This window comes from Myiozetetes cayanensis, unplaced genomic scaffold (genome assembly GCF_022539395.1).
Source record: "Myiozetetes cayanensis isolate MyiCay16 unplaced genomic scaffold, myiCay2020 scf22, whole genome shotgun sequence".
NCBI classification, from domain to species: domain Eukaryota; kingdom Metazoa; phylum Chordata; class Aves; order Passeriformes; family Tyrannidae; genus Myiozetetes; species Myiozetetes cayanensis.
This window is the reverse complement of record NW_026087434.1, coordinates 8,577,048-8,599,904: the sequence shown is the minus strand read 5'-3', so window position 1 is coordinate 8,599,904 and position 22,857 is coordinate 8,577,048. Positions and strand designations below refer to the sequence as shown.

The window sequence follows — 22,857 nt, the reverse complement described above, 5'->3', positions numbered from 1 at the left end:
AAAATTTGCTATTAATGTTTTAAATCAGTCCCTGGATATTCAGCTACAGGCTTTGACAGAGTAGTTTGAACACGAGTTATTATAAAGCACATCAATTTAAATTTCTATAGCACATTTTAGATATTAAATGTAATTCACTGCACATCTATAACCCCAAGTGTAAGTACCCTGTATTTGGTGCCTCCCTTGCACTTCCAGCTGACTCCAAAGAGAATTAGATCATCTTTTTTCTGAAGCCAAAGCCCTTGAGAATAGTTTAACCGGAACAAGCCTTTGGCGTTAAGGAAAACTGCAGGGTCACAGAAAGTTAACATTTCAAAATCAAGAGTTTGAAAACAGTGCTGAAGGTTTCCCTTTACACACTGGCAGATGGCAACATGGGAAGGGAGCTACAAGTTCCCACTTTTCAAAACCAAATGCACCCAAGACTTTAAAAAAAGGGGAAAACCCAAAAAGTCCAAATGTTGAACAAGAATTTTCCCCGACCTCAGTCAGCAGCCAGGATGCTTGTTTCCCCACAACTTTCCTCCTTTTTATACTTACACAAATAACTTTGGTTTTGGTGGAGCCTCCTATAATTGTGTTTGACTGAAAGCTGAATTTCATGTGCATGTTTGCCATTAACGAAATCTGTTTGGAGTTACGTTGTCTGTCCCATAATTATTGTCACAAACCAATACACACATGTTTCCAAAGTTTTAAAATAGCTGCTGCTATATAATTAGTTGCCAGTTTAGCAACATTAAAATGCTCAGAATTGGTTTAAATACATGAGACACTGCACTGACAATAAATACTCAGCTCCATCAAACCCAAAGGCTCATGGGCTTCCCTTGATCCCAAGAGCAGAACCCACAAGAGCAGGCAAAAAAAAACCCCATCATTTGGGCTTGCTGTGACTGAGAAGGGGAAGCCACAGGCTCAAGGTGATTTTACCTCCTCCTTCCTGTGACCCAGCAGGAGCTGCTCCCTCTCCACAAAAACTGTTTCCCAATACTTTTCACTTTTCTACCAACTCTCTTAATTTGAGATGGAAATCTTAATTAGAAACACTCTTAACCACTGTTGGGGTGCTGACTCACATCCTCCTCCTGTTACAGGACCACTGGGATTTAAAGATTCAACTGACAGTCCAAAATACTCTGTTCCTGGTCTGATATTTCTGTGGTATCATACTGAACCATATCCTTACCCCAACAGTTGTTTTCTTATATTTTTTACATCTTTGGCTACATCAAATCACAAAAACATTAGAAGCCAAATATCTTGAAACCAAGATTTCTGAAACTACCAATGCAAGTTATAATATAAGAACAGAAGGATACACTAAAATTATAATGAAGTTGGGAAGAATCTGGCAGCATGACAGACTGCCAAAGCCAGTGATAAAGAGATTGTTGGTGCCAGAAGAATGAAACAGAGGACTGAGACAGACACTTGAATGATATTTCTTTGTAATGGAACTTCTGGTACTTCAGCAGAAAATGTATCAAAGTAAAAAAAAAAATAAATAAATCTGTGCATAACTATTAACACACATTGACAACTAATAGTTAACAACTGCATTCAGGTGACAAATGAAAACAGGTTTTCACCTCATTTGAGAAGAGCCATCACCTTGCACTGAGCTGAGGGCTCTGCCTCTGTTCCCAGCTGGGAGAGTCAGCACAGAGCTGGGAGCTGAGGGACCCCAGAGCCTGGAATTCTTGGGTTCTGCCAGGCCAGGAAAGGACAAACAAAGCACCCTCACTCCTTGCTCCCTTGCATGCTCAGCAAGCCTTTTTACTTTTAAAGACGTAAATAAGAAGCCCATCAGATTTAAAAGCACGACTTGATTCCTTCAAAAGAACCTGAATTCTCAGAGCAATCCCCATCTGCAATATCCACTGGCAGGCACTCAACACTCGAGGCAACAACTGGATCCCTCTCCTGCCAAGAGGCAAAGCCCCTCCCTGCTCTTACCGTGGTCTCTGTGAGTCCCCCCACGGACACCGAGAGCCCCAGGAGCACGAAGTACTGGTAGGTTGGCAATCCCAGGAGCTGGGTGATCCGGGGGAAAGCTTCAGATGCAGCATTCCAGTTCAGAGTCTCTTTCTCTGACCTGGGGAAAGGGAAAGGAGAAATTACTCCTGCACTCCTGCACGCGCTCACTGCCTTTCTCCTCCCTGCATTCCCGGGACGGCTCCTTCGGGTCAGTGAAGAAAGGCTCTGAATTACCCAAAAAATCACATTCAACACTGGTCTTTGGGCATATGGGGAGAACACAAAGCTTCAGCCACTGTCAGTGAAGTGAAGGGACCTCCAAGGTCTTTTTCTGATTCAGATAAGGAATTGGAACCAGAGTTTCCTCTTCCCAGGGACATTTCTCCACACACAGAAAACAAGTTCTCTTCCTGGAGTTCCATTCCAAGTTCTCTCCCATCAACAGCTACTCAAAGACTGATCTAAAGACAGACTTATCCCAGGAAAAACTAACACCCCCTCTCTCCCAGCTCCATCAGCAGCCTCACAGACAGAGCACTTGGAGTTGGAGCAGGTTGAGGTTCTCCTGATCACACAGAATGAGGACACAGAGCCGGATGTTCCTCATCCCAACCAGGTATCAGCATCACCATTCAGGACTGAGCTGCTCTCACTGTTGCTTTAACTAGAAAGTCCATCTTGGAAAAGTGCTTCAACTAGAGCTTAACATACTATAATTAATTAAAAATTACTATTATGAACAATCAGCATTTTCCAGTCAAGGAAAAAAATAAATTCATGCACATTGACAGGACAGTTCAATGAAACCCTGACTAACAGCACCAGCTATTCCTCCACACACAGACTGGGCATTTGGGCCCGAACTTTACATCAGGTAGTGTGTGTTAGGTCTAATTCTCTGCATTTATTTTTTATTTCACTGGTTTAGGATACGCTTTTCAATATCTTACCTTGGAAATATCCTCTCTAGCTCTTCTCTGTGAGGGATATGTGGAACTGGAGGATGGTCAAAGTGTAAGAGGGTCAGGAACACAGATCCTGCATGAGCTCGAAATTTATCTATTTTTTCAGCTGACTGTTGAGCCAGCCAGCACATAATCTGCTTGCAGCTACAAAGAAGAAAACAATGAATCACATAATTTAAGCAGCAGAATGTGTATTTAAATTGTTTCAGTGAAATCAAAACAATCCTGCTATGAAACTATTCTGGTCTGATTTTTCAGCATGAACCTACAAGTGATTTAAGGCACCCACATGGTGCCAGAATCTTAAAGCTTTATTTTCCACAGATCAATAGTAATCAAAAGCCATCACGACATTAATGTTACATAGTACTTCATCCACCTTTTACACTTATTGTCCCACCTTTTTCCAAAAAAATAATAAAGTGCTTTATAGTTTGGAAGAAAATATATATATGTATTTCCTTCCTAATAATTCTGCAAAGAAACAAAAGCAAACCCATCCCTGTATTTGATCACATTCCAAATTACTGATGTGATGCTCAGCATAAGCGGGAGTGTTTGCTTTGTACTAAAGTGAACAACACTGGCAAGCTCCACAGAGGTGGCAGGTATAGCCCAAATCCCACAGGTGTGTTTTATTTCCAAGGGGGGATTGCCATCCAGGTTCTCTCAGTAAGTCAGTCTCTGAAAAGCAGGTACAACATCCTCCACATCTGCAGGGGCTGGGCACACTTCTACCAAAGGCTCTGTCACACTCAGTAAAGGAGTATTCAATGTACAAGCAGTGCTTGTACAAGCACACAATGTACCAGCAGTGCTTGCCTGTGTGGCCTGGAATGCAGTTCCAGGAGATGGGACACAGAAAGAGCACAATTACATACATGTTGGCATTGATTAACTCTGCCTCGTTCTGGACCAGCAGCAGCGTCACCTCCATCAGACTGGTCATGGCAGCTTCACGCACCCTGTGGGAACAGAGACCCATCACAGGAGCTACTTCAGGGTTTATTCAAACAAATACATCAGCAGTTCAGACACTGACAAAACTTCACAATTACTAAAGCAATGACCTCTGAGATCTGTCACCATATTTTGGGAGGAAAAGGAGTGTGCAGAGCTGGCCCCCCCAGCCCCGTGAAATGAAGGTCACGCTGGCACTGAGGGTACAACAGTCACCCCAGCTTCCAGGCAAGCCCCTGCCTCACCATCCTGTTCTTCAATCCAGCCAGATGTCATCAGATTTACTGTTTATTTTAAGGTTAAAATTGATAATGATTAGTAATATTTAGTGTGCAAGTCGCTGCATCTAAACTTCAGTGTTTGTCTGCTTCAAATTTTTTTTATAAAGGTCAACCCACATTTTGACATTCAGGTATGTAAGGACTGTTAAGAGTGCACCATATTCTTGTAAAGTTTCAAGCTTAATATTTCCAACATTTAAAAAAATGTGACTCAGAATGGCTTAAATCCCTATGTTAAATAATGATTAGTTTTAAGAAAAAGACTGGCTAAAGTATCACTAAGTTGTGCTTGAAGTGTGTCATATCTAGATGGTGAAGATCTGTTGCCTTCAAACTGTCTAAATGTCAATTAAAAAAAAGAGTGTAATTTTAATAATAAATAAAAAGACCAATATGCTTGTTTTCAACCAAATGCCTTGTCACTCCATGAGCTGTTAAAAGTCGTTTCTTTCTTCAGACAAGGCCAATACCACAGATCCTCAGTGGGTTACAGGACCCTGCAGAAGTCCAGGCCCAACATATTTATCACATTAGTCACTCATGGCAGTGTCATCCTTTCAAAATAAGAACTTTAAAAAGGGGGGGGGGGGGCAGGGAAAAGGCATTTGAAAAGGTACACCTGCCTCCTGTGAAAAGAAATACTCCTCTTTCTATTTTCCAAATAGCTGCAGATGCAATCTAAAACTGGGTGGGACATTTGTTATAATGGTAAAAAAGGTAAATTACGTCACTTTTTCCAAAGTAGCTCAATGCAAGTTTGGCAGTCTTTCATCAAGGTATGTTTTCCTAGTTTTTCATACAGTATCTGACTTGGATATTCATGTCTAACACCTGCAGACAGATCAGACATGTCCCAGCAAACAAGCTGTCAAAAGAAAGGTAAAGTTTGCATATGGGGAGTAAAGTTGGTGAAACTTTCCCACGATTCCATTACAGAAAGACAAAAATTACACACCAAAGACAAGGTCTCTCCAGAGAAATGGCATGTCTTGCCATATCTTTCCATCTTAGTCAATGGTTTAGAAGAAACAGGATGAGAAAACATTGATATTTGAGAGGCCACAAAAGCCTTCAGCAGCCAACAATTTGCCACGAGAAAGGATCCTCCTCCCCCTCCGATTTACATGTTTCTTGATTTGTTTTTGGCTGGAATTGCACAAGAAGCTTGAAAAAAAAAATAAAGTAAGTGCTCAAAGCACATTTGAATTTTCATGGGTGTTGGGAATTTAATTTCCTCGGGATTTCTTTGAAAAATTCCACTTTGTTTTGTTTTGAAATGAAGACACAGACTAAGGATAAACAATAAGGTGTGGGGAACTGCAGTGGGAGCTCTCAGATGTGGAAGTTGGGTTGAATACCTAATTATACCCAGCCAGGCCCTTATCTACTGCAGTATCTGCCTCATTTTGGAAGCACAAAGCTCAGGATCTCTTCCTTTTCTCTGCCTCCCCACCCTGCATTGTTGCTCCTACATTTTCTGTCTCTTGAATTAGAGACTCATTCACCTCCCTCCTGCCTCTTGACAGAAGTGAAAGCTCCCTGCACAGGCTGGAATGACCTGCTCTTGATCCTCTCTAGTTTGCATCCTTGTTTCCTCTCCTAAGCTGGAGATGTCAAACACACCTCCTGTTCTCTGACTTCTTGCCCTCTGGTACTATTTCCCTGTTTTCCTACAACAGTTTTACCAGCCAGGGTTGAAGGCTGAAGAGCTGAGCACCATAACAGAAAACAGGGAAAATCCAAACACCCAAATATTAACTCAGGCTGCATTATTTGCCCTGTGTACTTCTCCAACACGTTTGTAAATATTGTAGTGAAGTGCTAAAGGGACGAGGCTGGTCAAGTAAAAATTGCCCAGTGCTACCATGGCACAAAATATCTTTGTGCTTTGACACTTCCCTTTCTGTGCAAAGACAGGGCAGTTATTTGTAATTATTGCAACCCACACTGGAACTGGTGAGATCTCTCACTGACAGTGACTCCCAGAGCACAAGCACTAAGGTTTAACTGTGGTATGAACTGCCCAATAACTGCTGGCCAGGAATGCTCCAGCATGTGCATATTTGTACATACTGCACAAAAAAAAGCACAGTCACAATTCTTCTCTCTGCACAAGGCAAGAGGAGGCTTCAGGGTGTGTTGCAGTAACTCTCATTTGGTGATTACAGATGTACATCACAGCACCTGCCCCCTGTTCCAGCCCAACAAGGAATCCTGGAGAGGACAATGCCACTGCAATTAACTTTTTTTTTCTTTTTTTTCTTTTCTTTTTTCTTTTTTTTTTTTTTTTTTTTGTTTTTGTTTTTGTTTTTAAAGCAAACCTGGGGCTACCAAATAAAATAATGACAGTGAAGTCAAGAGTCAAGGACAGGGCTCTGAACAGGACGTAACAAATTTGAGCCTAACCAAAAAGTTCCCAAACTCTGCACGTTTGGCACCACCTGTTATCCCACCAGACCTGGACAGGGACCAGCAGGCTCTGCCTGCTGCAGCCACTTTCATTTATTGTTGTTGAAAACCCCCTTCAAAGAAGAGGACAGTGACTGAAAAAAATGTCTACACCACTTGTTTCACACAAACACTCTGCACAGATACGACTGAAACAAAACAAACACCCCGTGTGACTCGGCGCTGTCAGGAAACAACTTCCATAAATTGAGAAAATAAAACCTTTTCAATCAGCAGAATTATTTCTTCCCAGTACTTTTCTGGCACCTGCCCCTTCCTGCCTGGAATGTAACAAAAGCAGAGCCAGGTACTAGAGCTGAACTATCAACAGGTTGTTAATTTATAATCCTGAACACAAATCTCTGTACCCTGAGACACTTCATCCAGTTGCCAGACAGGTCAAATGCATCTCTGTTACCACATCATTACCATACCACACAAACAGTATCACCCACACTGCTAAACAAGGCTGATACTTTATACAGTCAGATCTAAAAGTAACATATATCCATCTGCACACTTTCCAATTTAAATGATGGATTAAGGCAACAAAATTAAGGAGTCTTCCTCAAAGCCAGCATTTTACTCAGAATCAAATCCCAACAAATAAAAGACAACTGAAATTAATTTACCACATTCATTTACTTAGTTTAAGGCTCCTCTATACAAGGAGTGAGTGTTACTGCTCTGAGGCTTCTACACAGCATCAAAAGTGTCACATATTTTAAATCTGCAGATACTGGACTTATTCCTGAATTCTGATAACTTAAGCCTTTTTATTAACAAGTACTATTTCAGGCTGGGAACATTTGTCCTCATAAATACACACAGAAAAGTACCCTGACAAGAGTGCATTTCCCTGGTCTCTAAGATCCATAATTCACATGGCTTTCTCACCCTGTAACTACATTGTGGAATTCTACAGGATGAAGTGAACAACGTGAACTCCTCCTGATCTCTCCCACTCAAACATGCCAGTCAGCAGGTGATGACACATCCCCAGCTGGAGCTTCTTTGGAAATGAAACACAAACCCAAAGAAGGACATGAGCCTTTATAGAGCTTTGGGTCCTGAATTTAGAACTTGTCTTTCCAGATCACTGTTACTGAAGGAATAGAGAGTATTCAGATGAATGCAGTATTAAATACTGAATCTTTATATATTAGGGGAACTTTGAAGACTGAAGAATGTCATAAAATTAGGACTGCTACAGACTTAATAATATTAAGATCTTATTAATCTCATTAAGTTTAACTTATTAATCTACCTATTCTATAGATTTCACATCATGCAGATACATTCCTACAGACTTATGATTTATTCTTGCAGCCTCACAGCTGAAATCACTGAAACCCTAAACTTAGAAAAGAGTCAGTGATGCCACAGCACAATTTATAAAGTTTTTATGCATCTCAGTCGGTCACCAGCCTTGAAAACGTGCCACTAACACGTTTGTAAGACCTTATACAGCTGCTCCCTCTCCTGGCAAAAAATCCCCACAGCAGGAACGTACAGCAGGAGAGTTGGAGCAGCACCAAATGTGTTATTTAAAAAAAAAAAAAAAAAAAAAAGAGAAGGAGTTTTAAATCCCCGTACTTTTTGCAACTGATGACATTCCTGATGTTCACTAATAGAAAATACTGCCATCCACAAACTCAGAATAAGGCTGAATTTCAGTTTCAAACACATCAGTCCCCACCACTCTGAGGAAGGGACAACCCAAATCCTCGTCTTTCACTTTCTACTTCTCTTCCCGCAGTGGATTCCTGCCTGGAATCCAAGGAGCCTGGGAGCTCCCTGTTTCTAGGTTTTGGAAACACATCAGGTTTTAGTTAGACATCAAACCTGACCCTGTGTTTAAGCCCCAGTCTGGGGGGGCACCTTACCATCCTCCGACATCCCCCCGGCTGTCCGTGGTGTAGTCGGTCACGCCGTTGAGCAGCGTTGTGTAAATCTCATCCACGTTATCCCTGCACACGAATTCCTCCCGGGATCCTCCTCCCTTCACACCCACTGTCTGGCAAACCCTTTGAGGAAAAAAAAAAACAAAGGCAGTGGGGGACAAAATCACAACAGTAGCAAGGAGAAATGTAAGGATGAAGCTTTGTTATGTTGTTTAATAAAACTCCCCGGATGTAGAATATTCCAAACACCTCTAATATCTGCTACGAGATGGAATGAGGAATATTTTTGAGCCTACTGAGTTGTACCTGACCTGAGAATTTCTGAGCAGTGTTTGGGGTTTAAAGGAACACTGGCAAAGCTAAAATCTCAGCAGGGAACCAAGCTGCTCTCATGTCTGCTAAAACTAAAGGAATATGCTTCAAGTACCTGTCAGTCTGAACTCTCCTTAAAATGAAGTCAGCAAGAACAGCAAAGGGCCAACACAATCTACACTGAACTTGAGATTAAACTCCTTTACCTTGAAGACATGCTTTTTTTTTTTGCACTGTAACACTCTAAGAGCATAAAATGTACATGAGTAATATCATACTATGAGCTCTGAATTGCACTGTGACATGTCAACATGGAAAATATTCCTTTAGAGAAAAAGCACAATTGCTTTAAACCAATTCAATCTTCTTAAGATTGTGGAAAAATATAAACATATATTCTTCCTCCTCACCAAAGCTCATTAAATTGCAGCCCATAAGAAAGACAAACTTTAAAATATACTCCAGGTAGTCAGTTAATTGATAAAAAACTTACACCACCATCAGAGCTGCACTCCATCCTCAGGTGTGTGATAATCCTCCAAATCAAAAATAAACCAAATAATGGAGATGCAGAGAGTCCTGCTTTACAAATGTGTGTGTCACAGTGTAACTGGTTTCAAAACTCATGCTGCCAGCTCCCACCAGAAAGCAGAACGATCAGGAGAAAGATTTTAGAGGGAGAATTCCAATTAGACAAAAATAAAGAGCATGAACATACTTTGCAATTGCTATTAAGGCATCTCTTCTGGATTCTGCAAAGCTCACGTCTTCAGGGGAAATTAAGGTAACTTTTTTTAAACCTTCCAAAACCTGAAAAAGATACAAAGATTGAGATATTTAAATCCAATGTATTTTATGGTGTTAAATTTAGATATTGCATCATAATGAGTTCAATCCTGTATGAAAGAAAGCAGGCAACAGAGTTTGGTTTCTCACCCAGACTGGCCCTCATGGCTCCCTCCTCCCTTTGGACCAGTGTCCTACAGCAAAGGGATAATTCAGCCTCTGGCTCTTCCATTAACAGAACTAAACATTAATTATCAGAAACTATGGCAAGCTCAACTCATGATGATTTTCTGGAGTTGTTGTTCATTGGGATTCAAACCCTTCTGACAAAGACCTTTAATTATGGCCATTATTATTTATTCGATTACTGTCACAGGTTTCAATTCAAAAGGCAGAGTGCCCTCTTTCTCATTCCAGTGATCCTGTTTTCTCACCTGTTGGAGCCTGCCCTTCAGCAGAAACCTTGGAAGGGCCCCAAGAGCTCGTGAAAAGCCACAACGGATCATTTCCTCTGTGTTTTGTAGTTCTGAAACGTACTGTGTCACCAGCTCATCTAGAAGGAACACAACTGCAGAGTGAGAAGCAACTACCACATCATTACCATTTTATATTTGGCTAAGGAAAGAAAGAAACCAGGAGAAGGTCCCCTAAACAGAGCAGCTAGAGAATTTTGCAGTTTGTTAAACTGAAATGCAGAATATCTTTAATTTCCACCAGGACAAAGGTACAGATTTTAAGATGTTTGCTGTTACATGAATGAATTCTTGTTTTCTCTCTAAAAATTTGACTTTGTAGTTAGACTAATCCTACTCTTTCAGAGACAGAAAAGACAAAGTTCTCCATTTTAAAGAGCTCTCATGTTTTAAAAATCCAAATAACAGGTATAAGCACAAATTTCTACAGAAGCACAAGGAGCAAGTTCTCTTACATTTATAGGCCATGGTTTTCTATCATTAGAGAAGTAATCTGGCTGAGGAAAGAAATGTCTCTGGGTTTGTGAAGGTCAGCTATCTGACAGTTTTCCCCAGAAAACTATTGATTGGAGCCTTGTTTAAACAGCCACACAGATTGCTCCTAAGCAATGAGATAATTTCGTACCATTTTTTATAGAGAGACTAAAATTAAGTTGCTTTTTTTTTTTTGCAGGAGAAAGCTCAAGAAGAAGTGACCCCTTTGGTTCTGTTCACTGGCACAGAACACAACAGGGACAGTGGCTCTGGAAACAGCAGCACAGTCAAAAGGCACAGGAATAAATTCAGCTGGGCATGGAAAAAGGAGCCTGAAAAACCAAGTACAGTGATATGAAGGAGAAAATGAGGGTGAATGAAAAAAAGTCAGGAATCTATTTATGCCAAGGCAGTAACAAACACAGCTCTGCACCAGAAAGGGGCAAGGTGGTCTTATCGATCCCTTTACTGAATAGACACTTTTTAATCCTCAAAGAAAAAGAATCAGAGCTCCTGGGAAGATTACATAACTGTGCCATTGCTTACTGTAATCTAAGATTGAAATGATTGAGCAATATTTGCTAGAGGAAGAAAGAAGAGCTGCCATAAGAAACTCCCCATTCATCGTAGCTGACTCTTTTTTCAAACCCCGGTGCCACCGACAGGCCTCGACTCGTCCCTCACATCAGGGACCCAGTTCCCTGTCCAGAGGTGAGAAAACACCTTCAGATAAGCACATCAATTATTTAAAACCTTCCAAACCACTGGAGTGTGAGACAGAGTCCTGAGGCCACGGGAAGCACAGTGCCTGCTGTGACAGCAAGAAGAGCTTGAACAGGGAGGCTGTGACAGTCTCCACTTGGACTGATGGAAATTTAAGATTGACATTTTAAGCCAAATGACATAACAACAAGCAGCTCTTTACTTATAACCACTTAGTAATTATGGTGGAAGGTGTAATGCAAATGTTAATATTCTTCTAAGAGCCTTCAGTTTCATAAACCAACAGGGCCTATGAAGTGTCCACAATATTAATTCAACACAGCCCATCCTAAAGGAATATTAAAAGGGAAAGTCAGCAAAACCAAACCAGAATGCATTAAGCCAGAAAAAATAAACCAAAGAAAAGGTCAAAACAAACAGAGGCAAGAGAAGTGATTCAGTGGAGCTGCATCCTTAGAGGGCCAGATTCAGAATGCCAAACTGTTAAGAGTATCTTTGATTCGTGTTTTCATCTTAATCTCTCAAGCCATAGTGAAATGCTGGTTAAATTCTACCAGAAGCTTTTTAGTTCTAATCCTCTGATCATGTTCAGACCTGCTTCAACTGACTTATCTAAGGCACCTGCACTGCTGCTGAATGTCTTCTGCACTGCAGCTTCCAGACATTCCTGTGTCCATCAGACACGATGGGCAGGACTTTCAGGAGTGGATTTCAATCCCACAACAGACAGGATTTGATGGGCATGGAATACATAGGTTTTATTGGCACAGAGATGAAAATACACCTTTTTTTGTTTTTTTTTCTTTTAACAGATGCTTGCATATATAATGGCACCTCTCCTGTGTGGAGGAGGCTCCAGAGCAGTCAAGGCCAAATAAAAGCATAATCCAGACAGAGCTGACTGCAGGGTTTTTAGAATGGAAAAATTCCCAACTAACAGTTCTATTCCAGAAAGTCTGATCAAAAATTTTGTCAGTATCTACAAATCTGACTCTCAGTATGCCCCTAGATCACCATGGCCACATCACCACAGTTCTTTCAAGCACAAGCCAGACAAAAAATTAACCCAGAATCCAGGAAAAAAAACAATTAGGCTTCCCAGGGATCTAAAGGAGTACAGCAACAACTGCTGCAGCCACCTGTTGCTGTGCTTCCAGCAGGATCCCTTCTCCCTGCACTTTTGGACATCTGACTGAGTTTTCCAGTCCACTTTTCCAGCAACTTGAAACTTCATATTTATATAAAAGGTGACCTATCAATCTTTCAACTCATTTTTAGCTTGTTTGCTTTGATTCAGCATTGTCTCCTGCTGCCCAGTGTGCTCTGGTTTTCCACATGACCCTTCCCCTGAGGCTGGGGGGTTTTATCTGCCTCAGCACCACATCACACCTTCCCAAGCTGCCCACAAAAAGTCTGGGAGGCAGGGCCAACCTCCAGGAAGGAAAGGGATGGGTTTGGAATATATATATGTTTTTTTCATAGAGAGATTTAGTAATATTAAATTAAAAAAAAAAAATCAAGATAGACAGCTTTTACATTTCAGCCATAACCTTCTTTGGGGCATGGACTGCATGTAACTGTAAATATGATCAGTATTATGCTCATTTTGAGACAACTGTAATAGAAATAAATAATGAGGTATTCTGTTACCTGATTTAGTCATTGCAAAAAATACTAAATCACTATTTTATCAAGTATATGTAAATTCACTGTCATATTTTAAAAAACCAAGAACCTAAATGTTGCTATTTTTAGAGTATTTATCTGTACAATCCAGCGACCTGTCTCTGATGGACACGATACAATCTGATACTTGAAACAAAGAGAAGTCAAAGACAAACAGCATAAAAAAAGCTGCTGAGTCACATGGCCCAAACAAAAGTTTCAGCCTCCTCCTGTACTGCTGATCCCAGTCCAAACACGAGGTTCCACATGCACGTCTTTGTGTGTCCTTGGTGTCCTTTTCTCATCCCTGAGCAATTCTTCAGTAAATCAGCCACTAAAATATGATGTGAAAATACCCTGCTTTGTTCAAATTTAGGATTTGCCACCAACACATAATTTTTGCCTCTTTGTTTTACAGTATGAAATAAAAAAGCAATATAGTTTTCCCCAGTATTCATTATTGTGCTACCTTGCATTTACCTTAAGCCAGCAAAGCCCCTGAGACATTTCCCAGCCTTTTAGTTGGGTTTATCACTTTTTCCTGAAGAATTTTAAGGTCCTTTAAGATCAGAGATGCCCCTCCCCAATTTATGCAATAGCTCCAAAGTGCAAGTTAGGTCCAGCCCAATATTTTGTGCCTCCATGGTAAACATGAGTCATTACCCTGCAGAGCTGGATCAGCTTCTCCCTCCTCATTGATGTAAAATTCATTGCACAGGGCAGCCAGAGCAGACACTGCAGACTCCTGCAACAAAGACACAGATATATTTACTCAGTTCACACTTTATGATAACTGTGCTTAAATTTTTTAAGTGGATTTAAAAAAAAAAATAATTCTCTTCAGCTACTGGCATTTATTTTCTTTTTATTTCTTCCCAGTACTGGTTTAAGAACAGGAAACCTATGTAATTAAAAACAAAACAGATTCTACTCTTATGCCTTCAAAATGACCAGTAAGATAAATTAGTGTTGAAGACAATGACAGTAATGTATGAACTTTATTTTCAGTTCAGTTGAAAGACCTCCAGGATGGCACAGCATCACAAAATACACAGGTCATTATTTCATACAGGTCATTATTTCATAAACTGATGCCAGATTGACATGAAACAAACCCTATTTCCCTAGAAAGCTCCAGAAAGGAAATACAGAAAAAAACCCCATAGACTGTAGGTTAGTTATAAACAAATAACCCAAACCATCCAGTATCACAGGCCTTGTGCCTCCATCTTAACTGGTTTAGAAAAGGATCAAAAGTTGTGTATTAAACGTGAACCTCCTCATTTTTAGGGTGGTTTCAGTCACTGACACAGAACACAAAATAACTCAGCTGCTATTCCAAAAAGCATGTAACAGGTTTTCTCTTAAAATTTATGGCTGAATTACACTTTTCAGCTACTAATGTAATGCTGCCCAACATTATAATAAATGTGAGAGCACACAAAAGCTATGCATTGTTCACTTCATGTTAATAGCTGTGATACTTAATAGTACTCATGTTCTCCGGGTATGAGAAATCTTCAATATAACACAGAAATCCTGCCCAGCTGATTCATTCTGCCCTCAAAGACACCTCAGACTTGTTCCCTACACAAAATCAAGGACTTGAAAGAAAACCAGCATTCCTCTACACAATATTCCAACTACCACAGGAATGAGAGCACCAAAATATACAGAATTATCTAATTGCTGCAGATCAGAGAACGGTCTGGGTTCCAAGGGACCTTTAAAGGGCTTCTCATCCAACCTCCTGCCATGGGCAGGGACACTTTAACCAGACCAGGTTGCTCAGATCCTTTACTTCCTAAATTTAATGTTTTTCACCTCAAATGTATGAAGATACATTGGTAATGCCAATTTGAATGCAAATTTGAATTCTTAGGATATTCCTTTGGCATTGCTGGTGGGCAAAACCACGACATGTATGTCAGAAAGAAAAGAAAAGATGACTTTTCAACATCTTAAGCACTGCCCTTAAAATTATTTCTCTCTAAAACAGATGGAGAAATCAAGTGAGAATTGACTTTTACTAAACATACTTTGCTCAACATTAATTAACGTTAACCAAACAAGTCAATAAGTCTCCAAAGCCTGTAATTAATTGTTCTAAGCTTGGCTTAGAAGTTCCAGTTATAAGACACACAGACACTTGGAATACACTGGTAATGCCAAAAGAATATCCTAAGAATTCAAATTTCATCTTTTAATTTTCTTCAGTGATTTGGACACGTTCCAGTCTGCTCTGTCTCCCGAGGATGACAAGATGAGCTACAAAGATACTTGGAATGGCTTTTTATCTTATTATTAAAACCTACCACGATGAACACAATATGTTACATTCAAATTACCTCTGTGATGGCTGTAAGCTCCAACAGGGCAGACAAAAACTGCCTTTATAGTTCAGCACAGCCTTTAAGAGCACGAGATCAAACTGTCATGGGATTCCTTGGGAAAATTAAGGCAAATAACTGGAGGTGTTGAGATCATGGACATGAAATAGCATGAAATCCATAAATTGATTTAATATTCAGAACTAGAACAGTTTGAGAGCACAGCAAAATGATTTGCAGCAGAGTTCAATGGAACATTTAAGCACGTTGTCCTGAATAACTCTGGTGGCTCAAACCAACACTCACAGAGCTGCAAAACTCCGTGGGCACGTCAGGCCTGAGGAGAATCATCCAGAGGATTTCTGATTCTCACACGAGCTCTCTGAAACCACCAAAATCAATGTATCTTGCACAAATACTCCAAAACAGAGGCAAAATACCCTCTCCATGCCAACAGAAAGTACCTTCCAGCAGCCACCAATGACTCCTCACACTGCACAACCACCTTGTCCAAACACACAGACAAGAACTTTGGGGATAACTGTTCAAGTATTAACTCAAAAAGGTCCATTTGATTTCGAGAAGGAACTCCTGTACCTTTATGTGCTGTCGTGCACCACTGGAAACAAGAGTGAGATGTCTCAGACTGTCATTTATTAACCACTGCCAACCACCTGAAATGTAAAGGTGTAAAAAAAAGCATTAATTTTGATTACTTTCTCTATTTCAACATTCTCACTTTTATTTTTTTCCATACCAACGAGCACACAGATTGACCTATTTCCCTGATTTTCCAAACTGAACAAGGTTGTGACTCTCAGTACAGCCATTCCAGCTTGGGTTACCATGTCCACAGTGCCTGGTGATGCTGAACACTAATACTTTTTTTTTTTTGTCAAGTTAACAGCTACAAAACAAATCTACAAATGCTATCAGCATCTGCTGCACTATTTGGGTATTTTTTGGGATTTTTTTTTAGGCCACTCGACCCCACTAATCTTGATTCTTTTTAAAGAACATAATTTGTTAATACTTTAGTTTAATGAATAGCTACAAAGATCATGGAAGGTTATTTAAAATAGGACGTACCAATGATTGGATCTCCTCTAAATGGCATTTTTGATAGCGACAGCTTTTCAATTAAAGTGCAGACTGCAAGAAAATAAGTTTGATAACTTAATAAATACAAAAACAAAAGAAAAATTGCTGCAATTTTGAAGATACAACCACATAAAATTACATTAGCACTAATTTTCAACTGAAGAACATCTGCAAATAAATGTCCAAAATAAGTGATATTAAAAACTGAAAGGAAGTAACACTTATACAAAAGATAGCTACTATGCAGAAACTGTTCTCTGACACGAATTAGTCCCATCATTCATGAAAATCCCCTGTTTGGGGGGATGTTTTCCCCCTCTGCCACTCAAGGTGTGCACAAACACATCAACCACTTTTTTGTTTCTGTACCAGCCTGTAAACAGCCCTGTAGCATCACTGACAGTGAACCAGCTTGGACAAGGATAAATCATTGCAGCCTCGAAAAAACTATTCAAATACATATGGCAGGTTTTCCTACTTCTTATTCACATTTTTTTTGGACCTCCAAGGAGCATCATCTGCTCAGTGCACAGAGCCAGGAGCTATGAAACTGGATGCAGCTTCATTTCCTTTGATACTCTGAACATGTGAAAACGTCATTTTAATAATGAAATCCTTATGATTTTGAATCCATGAAATTAAATGAGCTCTGAGCTTACAAACCCACTTTGAGAATTACGCCGTTTTTTCAGTGTTTTGAGGCTTTTTTGGGGGAATGGAGATTAACACAGTAAACACTGCAAAATTCCTGGGCAACAGACTGACTGTGTTGCTCAACCTGACACTTGGGGAATACCATGTATTTTCACCTCCTGGTGTTCAGTGCAAACAAAGCAGATGGGTAGAGATCCATCCTCACTGCCAGGCTGCTTTAGAGCTGGTGGAGAGGAGGGAGAGGACAGAACAAGCACTGTATAATGTAATGCCACCCTTTTGTTTTCCTCTCCTCCCGCAGTTTAATCTTTGAATCTTCCTCTGGGCTCTGTGCACAGCTCATCATCTTCTTCATTTATAATCAACCTACTGGGCTCCAAATCTGCTCTTGAACCCATTCCTGACCATCATAATGTCACAAACCCCATTCAGTATTGGGTGTCAGCCTCTCTGTGCCAATATTTATTCACAGACAAGGTGAAGTACAGTGTGACTAAACCTGAGTCTCTTGGGATTCCTCCTCAGCTCTCTGCTCTTCTTTGTGCTCTGTTGTGGTTGAGACCATCATCTTCATTAGACATGCAGGCAATTTGTGGAACATTTTCTATTCTTCTCTTATTCCACCTACACAGTTGTATCATGCCAAAATACTGTCACTTGTACTACTCCAAAACCACGAAATATTCAACTGCTTGAAAGCTAAAACATATTGCAAAAAACTACCTGTTCTTTCAGCCTGCATCTCCATGTCACACGATTCAAAGACTGCAGAAATCCCCCTGCCCCCTTCACCCCTCCTATTTGATCACTCTTCCATCTTGGTCCTGAAATTCCTTCACCCTTGGTGATGGCTTCACATCTTCCAGGCTGGAACCTGCTCTGTAGCACTTTCTTTGTTCAACCCAGAAGCAGGAACCCCAAGTCAGCATCATTTCCTTATCCACCCAGGTTACTTTTTCCTGCAATGCCCTTCCTTTTTAGTGTACAACAATCTTCAAACTCCATCTTTTCTGTGATGGCACGCTTTCCACAGACTATTGTTTATATGGTCTTTATGCTTCACTTCTGCACACACACATCGTGATAAAATCATTGTTTCCACGATGGCATCTGTCTTAATGTGCAGATCATCTCTCTGCTGGAGAGGAATCTGAGTAAATCACTGAAGGAAGCCAGTTCAACCCTGAAAAAGGGTTCACTGTGTGCAGCAATGGAAGGAGAGAACACGTGACAAACTCCAGAACTACCTCCAGCTCTTCCACAGTTATTCACAAGTGTTCTGGTGCACCCATCTCCTGACTGGCCTTCAAAGTCTGTACTTTTTAATTCTGTGCATACTTTGCTCATGCATTCAACACAACATATGCAAAACACACTGGAAATAAGTAAACAGAGGAATTCCTTAGGGCCCCTTTCTGTGTCACACCCCACTGTGGTACTCACCAGCCGGTCTCATCAGTTCTCCACCCAAACCCCTGCGAAGGAGAAACAGCCTTCAGAGAACAACCAACCACAGGCAACCCAAGTGTATTGCCTACAGTGAGCAAAAACCCCTCAAAACCATTTCAGGATGAAAGCAGAGCACAAAACACCTGCAGTTTTGTATCTAAAATACTTGAAGATACTTCTTTTTAAATAACTTTTCTTTACGTCACCGTGATTTATACAAAACCCTCCTGAATATTTAGCTTTCTTCTTGCAAAAATGCACTCCCAGGCTTTCTAATTCTTAATGTGAATGATAAAATACTGTCAAGTTCATGCTGCTTTTCTTCTCACTTGCTTCAGAAGCATTCCAAACCCATGGAACTTGCCAAAGGACTTTCCAGTCATACAGTCTCTACCAGCTTCTGATTCCAGAACTCAAAAGCAATTACGTGCAATTTTGTAACACAATCTTCACCTCTGTGACATTAAATAGAAACTTCACCTCCCAGTTCCCATTTTCACAAATGTTACCTGGTTTACTGTCCTGATGAGGTTTCTCACCCTTCTCCCTTCACCCTCTCCTTTCCTGCTCAAGCCCTTTCCCAGGTGATTTTGTGTTTATCACCCCAAGTGAGGGGGTAAAAACTTCCAGTGCATCAGAAAAGGGAAACAAAATGGCTCAAGATGCCCCAGAGCCTCCTGAGGTAAATGTGTGTTCCACAAAGATGGTCTCACCAGCTCAGAGCTCAGCCCAGTTACTCTGAACAAGAACCACCGACAGCACCAGGAGGAGAAAGTCTGAGCTGTGCAGAAAGTGGGAAAGGGGAGAAGTGTCCTGGAAATGGAAAAGTGGCCTGTTCCCATTCCTTGGCCTCTCCTGGCTCTGGGCAGAGACATCTCCTGGCTGCATGGATCTCCATCCCCAAGGCTCTGTGAGCACTGCCTGGGGTGTTTTGCTCAGTGTCACCCTCTGTGGCTCCAGCTGTTCCATTCTGTGAACCTTTGACCTGCCCTTCCTTTGGATATTTCCTCCCTTGACTCCTTCTTGTCTCCCTTCACTTCTGCTGGAATATTTCCTCCCTGAGGTGTGCCAAACCCTTAATCACCTGTTTGCATGGCCCTGCTCTGGCAAAAACTCCCAGCAAGGGGGAGGAACAACAAAAGCTTTTTTGTTTATTTGCTCGTCGGTTGTTTTCTTTTTTCCTAAACATTTTCTTCCCTCCTCTGCTCCTCCCTCCCCACAACAAAATTAGTAGCTGTGCTCAGAAGGCCAGCATATAAACCCTAACAACTCTTCCAACTTTGTTCTCCAATTCATCCCTTCATGTGAGCTTCAAAAGCCTGAACATTTTAAACAAGTTTTTTCCATTCCACACAAGCAGGTGCCTCCTGTAACAGGCTCTGGGATTCTGACTGCTCAACATTTTCACTGGTGTTTCAGGTAATGCAGAGATGCCAACTCCACAATATTCTCTTTTGCCATGGATCAGCACTTCCTTTAATTGAGAAACTTTTGCTTTGGACAATCAATATAAGTTAAGCTCAATGTAATAATCCCCAGTTTATCACTGGAGGAAGCAAGCACAGATTCCACATCCTCATGCTGATAAGGTCTTTGTATTGCCTACCCCACCTTCCTGCCATGCTGTCTGCTCTCCAGCTTCTAAAAAATTTAAATTAGAAAACAAAAAAGTGATGCAAGGAGTCGAGACAGCAGCAAAAGCAGGCGACTGATGTGGCCAGTCTTGCTTCCTCTTCCACACTTCTTTCTCCCTTCATTTTGCCCTCACCCTTTCCTTCCCTTTTGTCTGCTTGCCTTACTGCAAATGAGTGTAAAATAATCATCCTGTAAATGTGTTTGGTGTGCAGCAGAGTCTGCTGATGCAGGGATTCAGATATGGACTGTTCTGTTCCAACTACAAAGCAAGAACTGAGTCACAAAGGCTGCTCTTCTCCACTTCCTCGCGCTGCCAAGAAGGAAGTCAGGCCACTTCAAGCTGCTCTGATGTTAATAATTTGACAGCTATCCCTTCCTCTGGCGTTTAACCAACTCAATTTAATTCCAGAGTTTGGAGCCTCGCTGAGGATTGTTGTCCCCATGCAAGAATGCAGAATGGTGGCAGGGATTTGCACAGGAAGATTTCCATGGAACACACAAACTCTCATCAAATCCATCTGTGGAGGCACCACGATCCCTGTGTGCTCCTCTGCAAAGCTTCTCAAGTTGTTTCTTGCCTGGACACCACGGTAAATCCACCAATAGAGCTGATTTTTCCCTTTTTCCACAGCTCATACATATTTCACTCTTAAGAACTGAGAGTTCTATCACAGTCCAAGATCTTTCCTCAGTCAGTGCTTAGTTTGTCAAACACGATGCACATCTTTCTATTAACTTTATCTTGCTTGACAGTATTTCAGCAAATTAAAAAGATACGGATCTACCTAATTCAGAGATTCTGAATTTTGCTGTACAGTCAGTATTCCTTCTTTTTTATTCCAAAGGCACATCCACAGGTTGCGTCACTTTATTAGATGTACCTGTTTCAGGGTTTAATTATTAATTCAGTTTGCAAATTGATTGATGCAGTGCCCAGGCTCCACGAGCTCCTGAGCATTCCCTCCTATGTGCAGTTCCACAGCATTGCTTCTCTTCTAGAAATATCCTGGGGTGAGTCACAATTTACTTGTGGAAAATAAAATATACAATCCCTTGCAGAACAGATGAATTAAGATTACTGACCTAAGAATGACAGAATCTATTTCATTATTATGTTGGCCTGAATCAGAACCAGTGGCAGTTCTCAGGGCATAAAGAAGTTCAAAGTACTTCTGTGGATTTAATTTTTTTAATTGTTTAAAACCTGCTTTTTTGTGAGAAGACCAGAATTCCTCTTTAGGATTATGAAAGCAACAGTAACTGAAGCTGTTTGGAACTGAACAGCATCTTTGTTTTCACAGACATCCAGATCTGAACCTAAAAGTACTGGAATGGCTGAAGAGATTCAATTGCAAACACTGCATTTCCAGGAAGCTGAGAACAAGTATTTCATCTCCATATGAATAGTAACTGAGTATTTGCCTTGGGAATTCTTTGTCCCAAACAGAACTGAGGTATCTTAAAAGGCCCAGGTTGCACATTCACTGGGCTTTGGAGGTACAGAAGGGTTTTCTCAGAGGGTACACAGAGGGGGAAAGGGAACCCCTGAACACAGATGAACAGACCCTGTATTTAACAAAGCTTTTATGGCCAACCCTTCAAGATGCACAAAATAAACTCTACTGGCCTGACAAACACCTCTTTTTAGGTTGCTGTAAATCTGTATGCCGACCATACACACTGTGTATTCCAACACCAGAATGCTACAGGTGAAATCCTGGCTCCCTGGAAGTAAAAGTTTTCCCAATGGCTTCAGTTTGCAGCAGAGGAATTTCACTTTATAACTCTTCAGAGCACAGTGCAGCACCATCTCCCAGAGCCATCGTGCTCCTGGGTGCATAAAACCACCTGAACTTGGAAGAACTGCTACGATGAGCTTTGTTGCAAGGCTGGAATTATTTGCTGATTAAGCTAATATGCCTAAAAAACTCTTCTAGGCAGCTGAGTGCCAAGAAACACATTTGCCCTGAAACCATCAAGATTAGTTACAACCTTAAAGGCCTTTGAAACGAGACAAGTTTCTCTTTTGCCCAGCACCTGTCGACACCCGCGGGCCACCTTACTGTGCTGGAAAAGCCGAAACTCCGCCGATGCCAGTTCAACTGACACGAGCTGCTGTTCTAAGCTCCTGAACCTGCTGGGCTGACACAGCTGACAGGCAACACGCACAGCCAGGCTCTTCAGAGGCTGCAGGAATGAGCTCAGAGCAGAGCTCGGCGTGCGGCACGTCGCACTCGCCGGCGTGGGAGTCGCTGAGGAACGTCGCACATCCCGACACATCCAGCTCGGATGGAACCCCCCAGGGCCAATAAACAGCATTTGCTCAAACACAGAAGTGCAGTGCAACCACCTGGAGGAAGCCCAGAGCATCCATCTGCAGAACTTCCATAGCTGTTCCTAATCTTGTCACACAACTCTCACAGAATCACAGAATATGTTGAGTTTGAAGGGGCCCATCAGGATCATCGAGTCCAAGTCTTAGCCCTGCACAGGACACCCCAACTTCCCTGGGGAACCTGTTACAGTCCTCAATCAAGAGCTGCTCAATCATCCTGTGGGTGATAAACCTTTTCCTGATATCCAATCTAAACCTCCCCCAACTCAGCTCCAGCCGTTCCCTGAGTCCTGTCACTGGTCACAAGAGTGGAGAGATCGGTATCTGCCCCTCCACTTCCCCACACAAGGACACTGAAGACCCCAGTGAGGAATTAAGA

The 22,857-nt window shown here is 41.4% G+C and overlaps 1 protein-coding gene across 1 annotated transcript in view; it reads right to left on the bottom strand.

Moving 5' to 3' along the window:
* Positions 1 to 22,857, bottom strand: part of TBCD (tubulin folding cofactor D) — a 114,014-nt gene that overhangs the window by 17,433 nt on the left and 73,724 nt on the right. Inside the window, 10 exon segments of the mRNA XM_050319070.1 lie at positions 1,963 to 2,101; positions 2,934 to 3,092; positions 3,830 to 3,913; positions 8,524 to 8,664; positions 9,572 to 9,663; positions 10,074 to 10,192; positions 13,638 to 13,719; positions 15,902 to 15,978; positions 16,394 to 16,456; positions 18,503 to 18,534. Coding sequence (XP_050175027.1) covers positions 1,963 to 2,101; positions 2,934 to 3,092; positions 3,830 to 3,913; positions 8,524 to 8,664; positions 9,572 to 9,663; positions 10,074 to 10,192; positions 13,638 to 13,719; positions 15,902 to 15,978; positions 16,394 to 16,456; positions 18,503 to 18,534 — 988 coding nt within the window.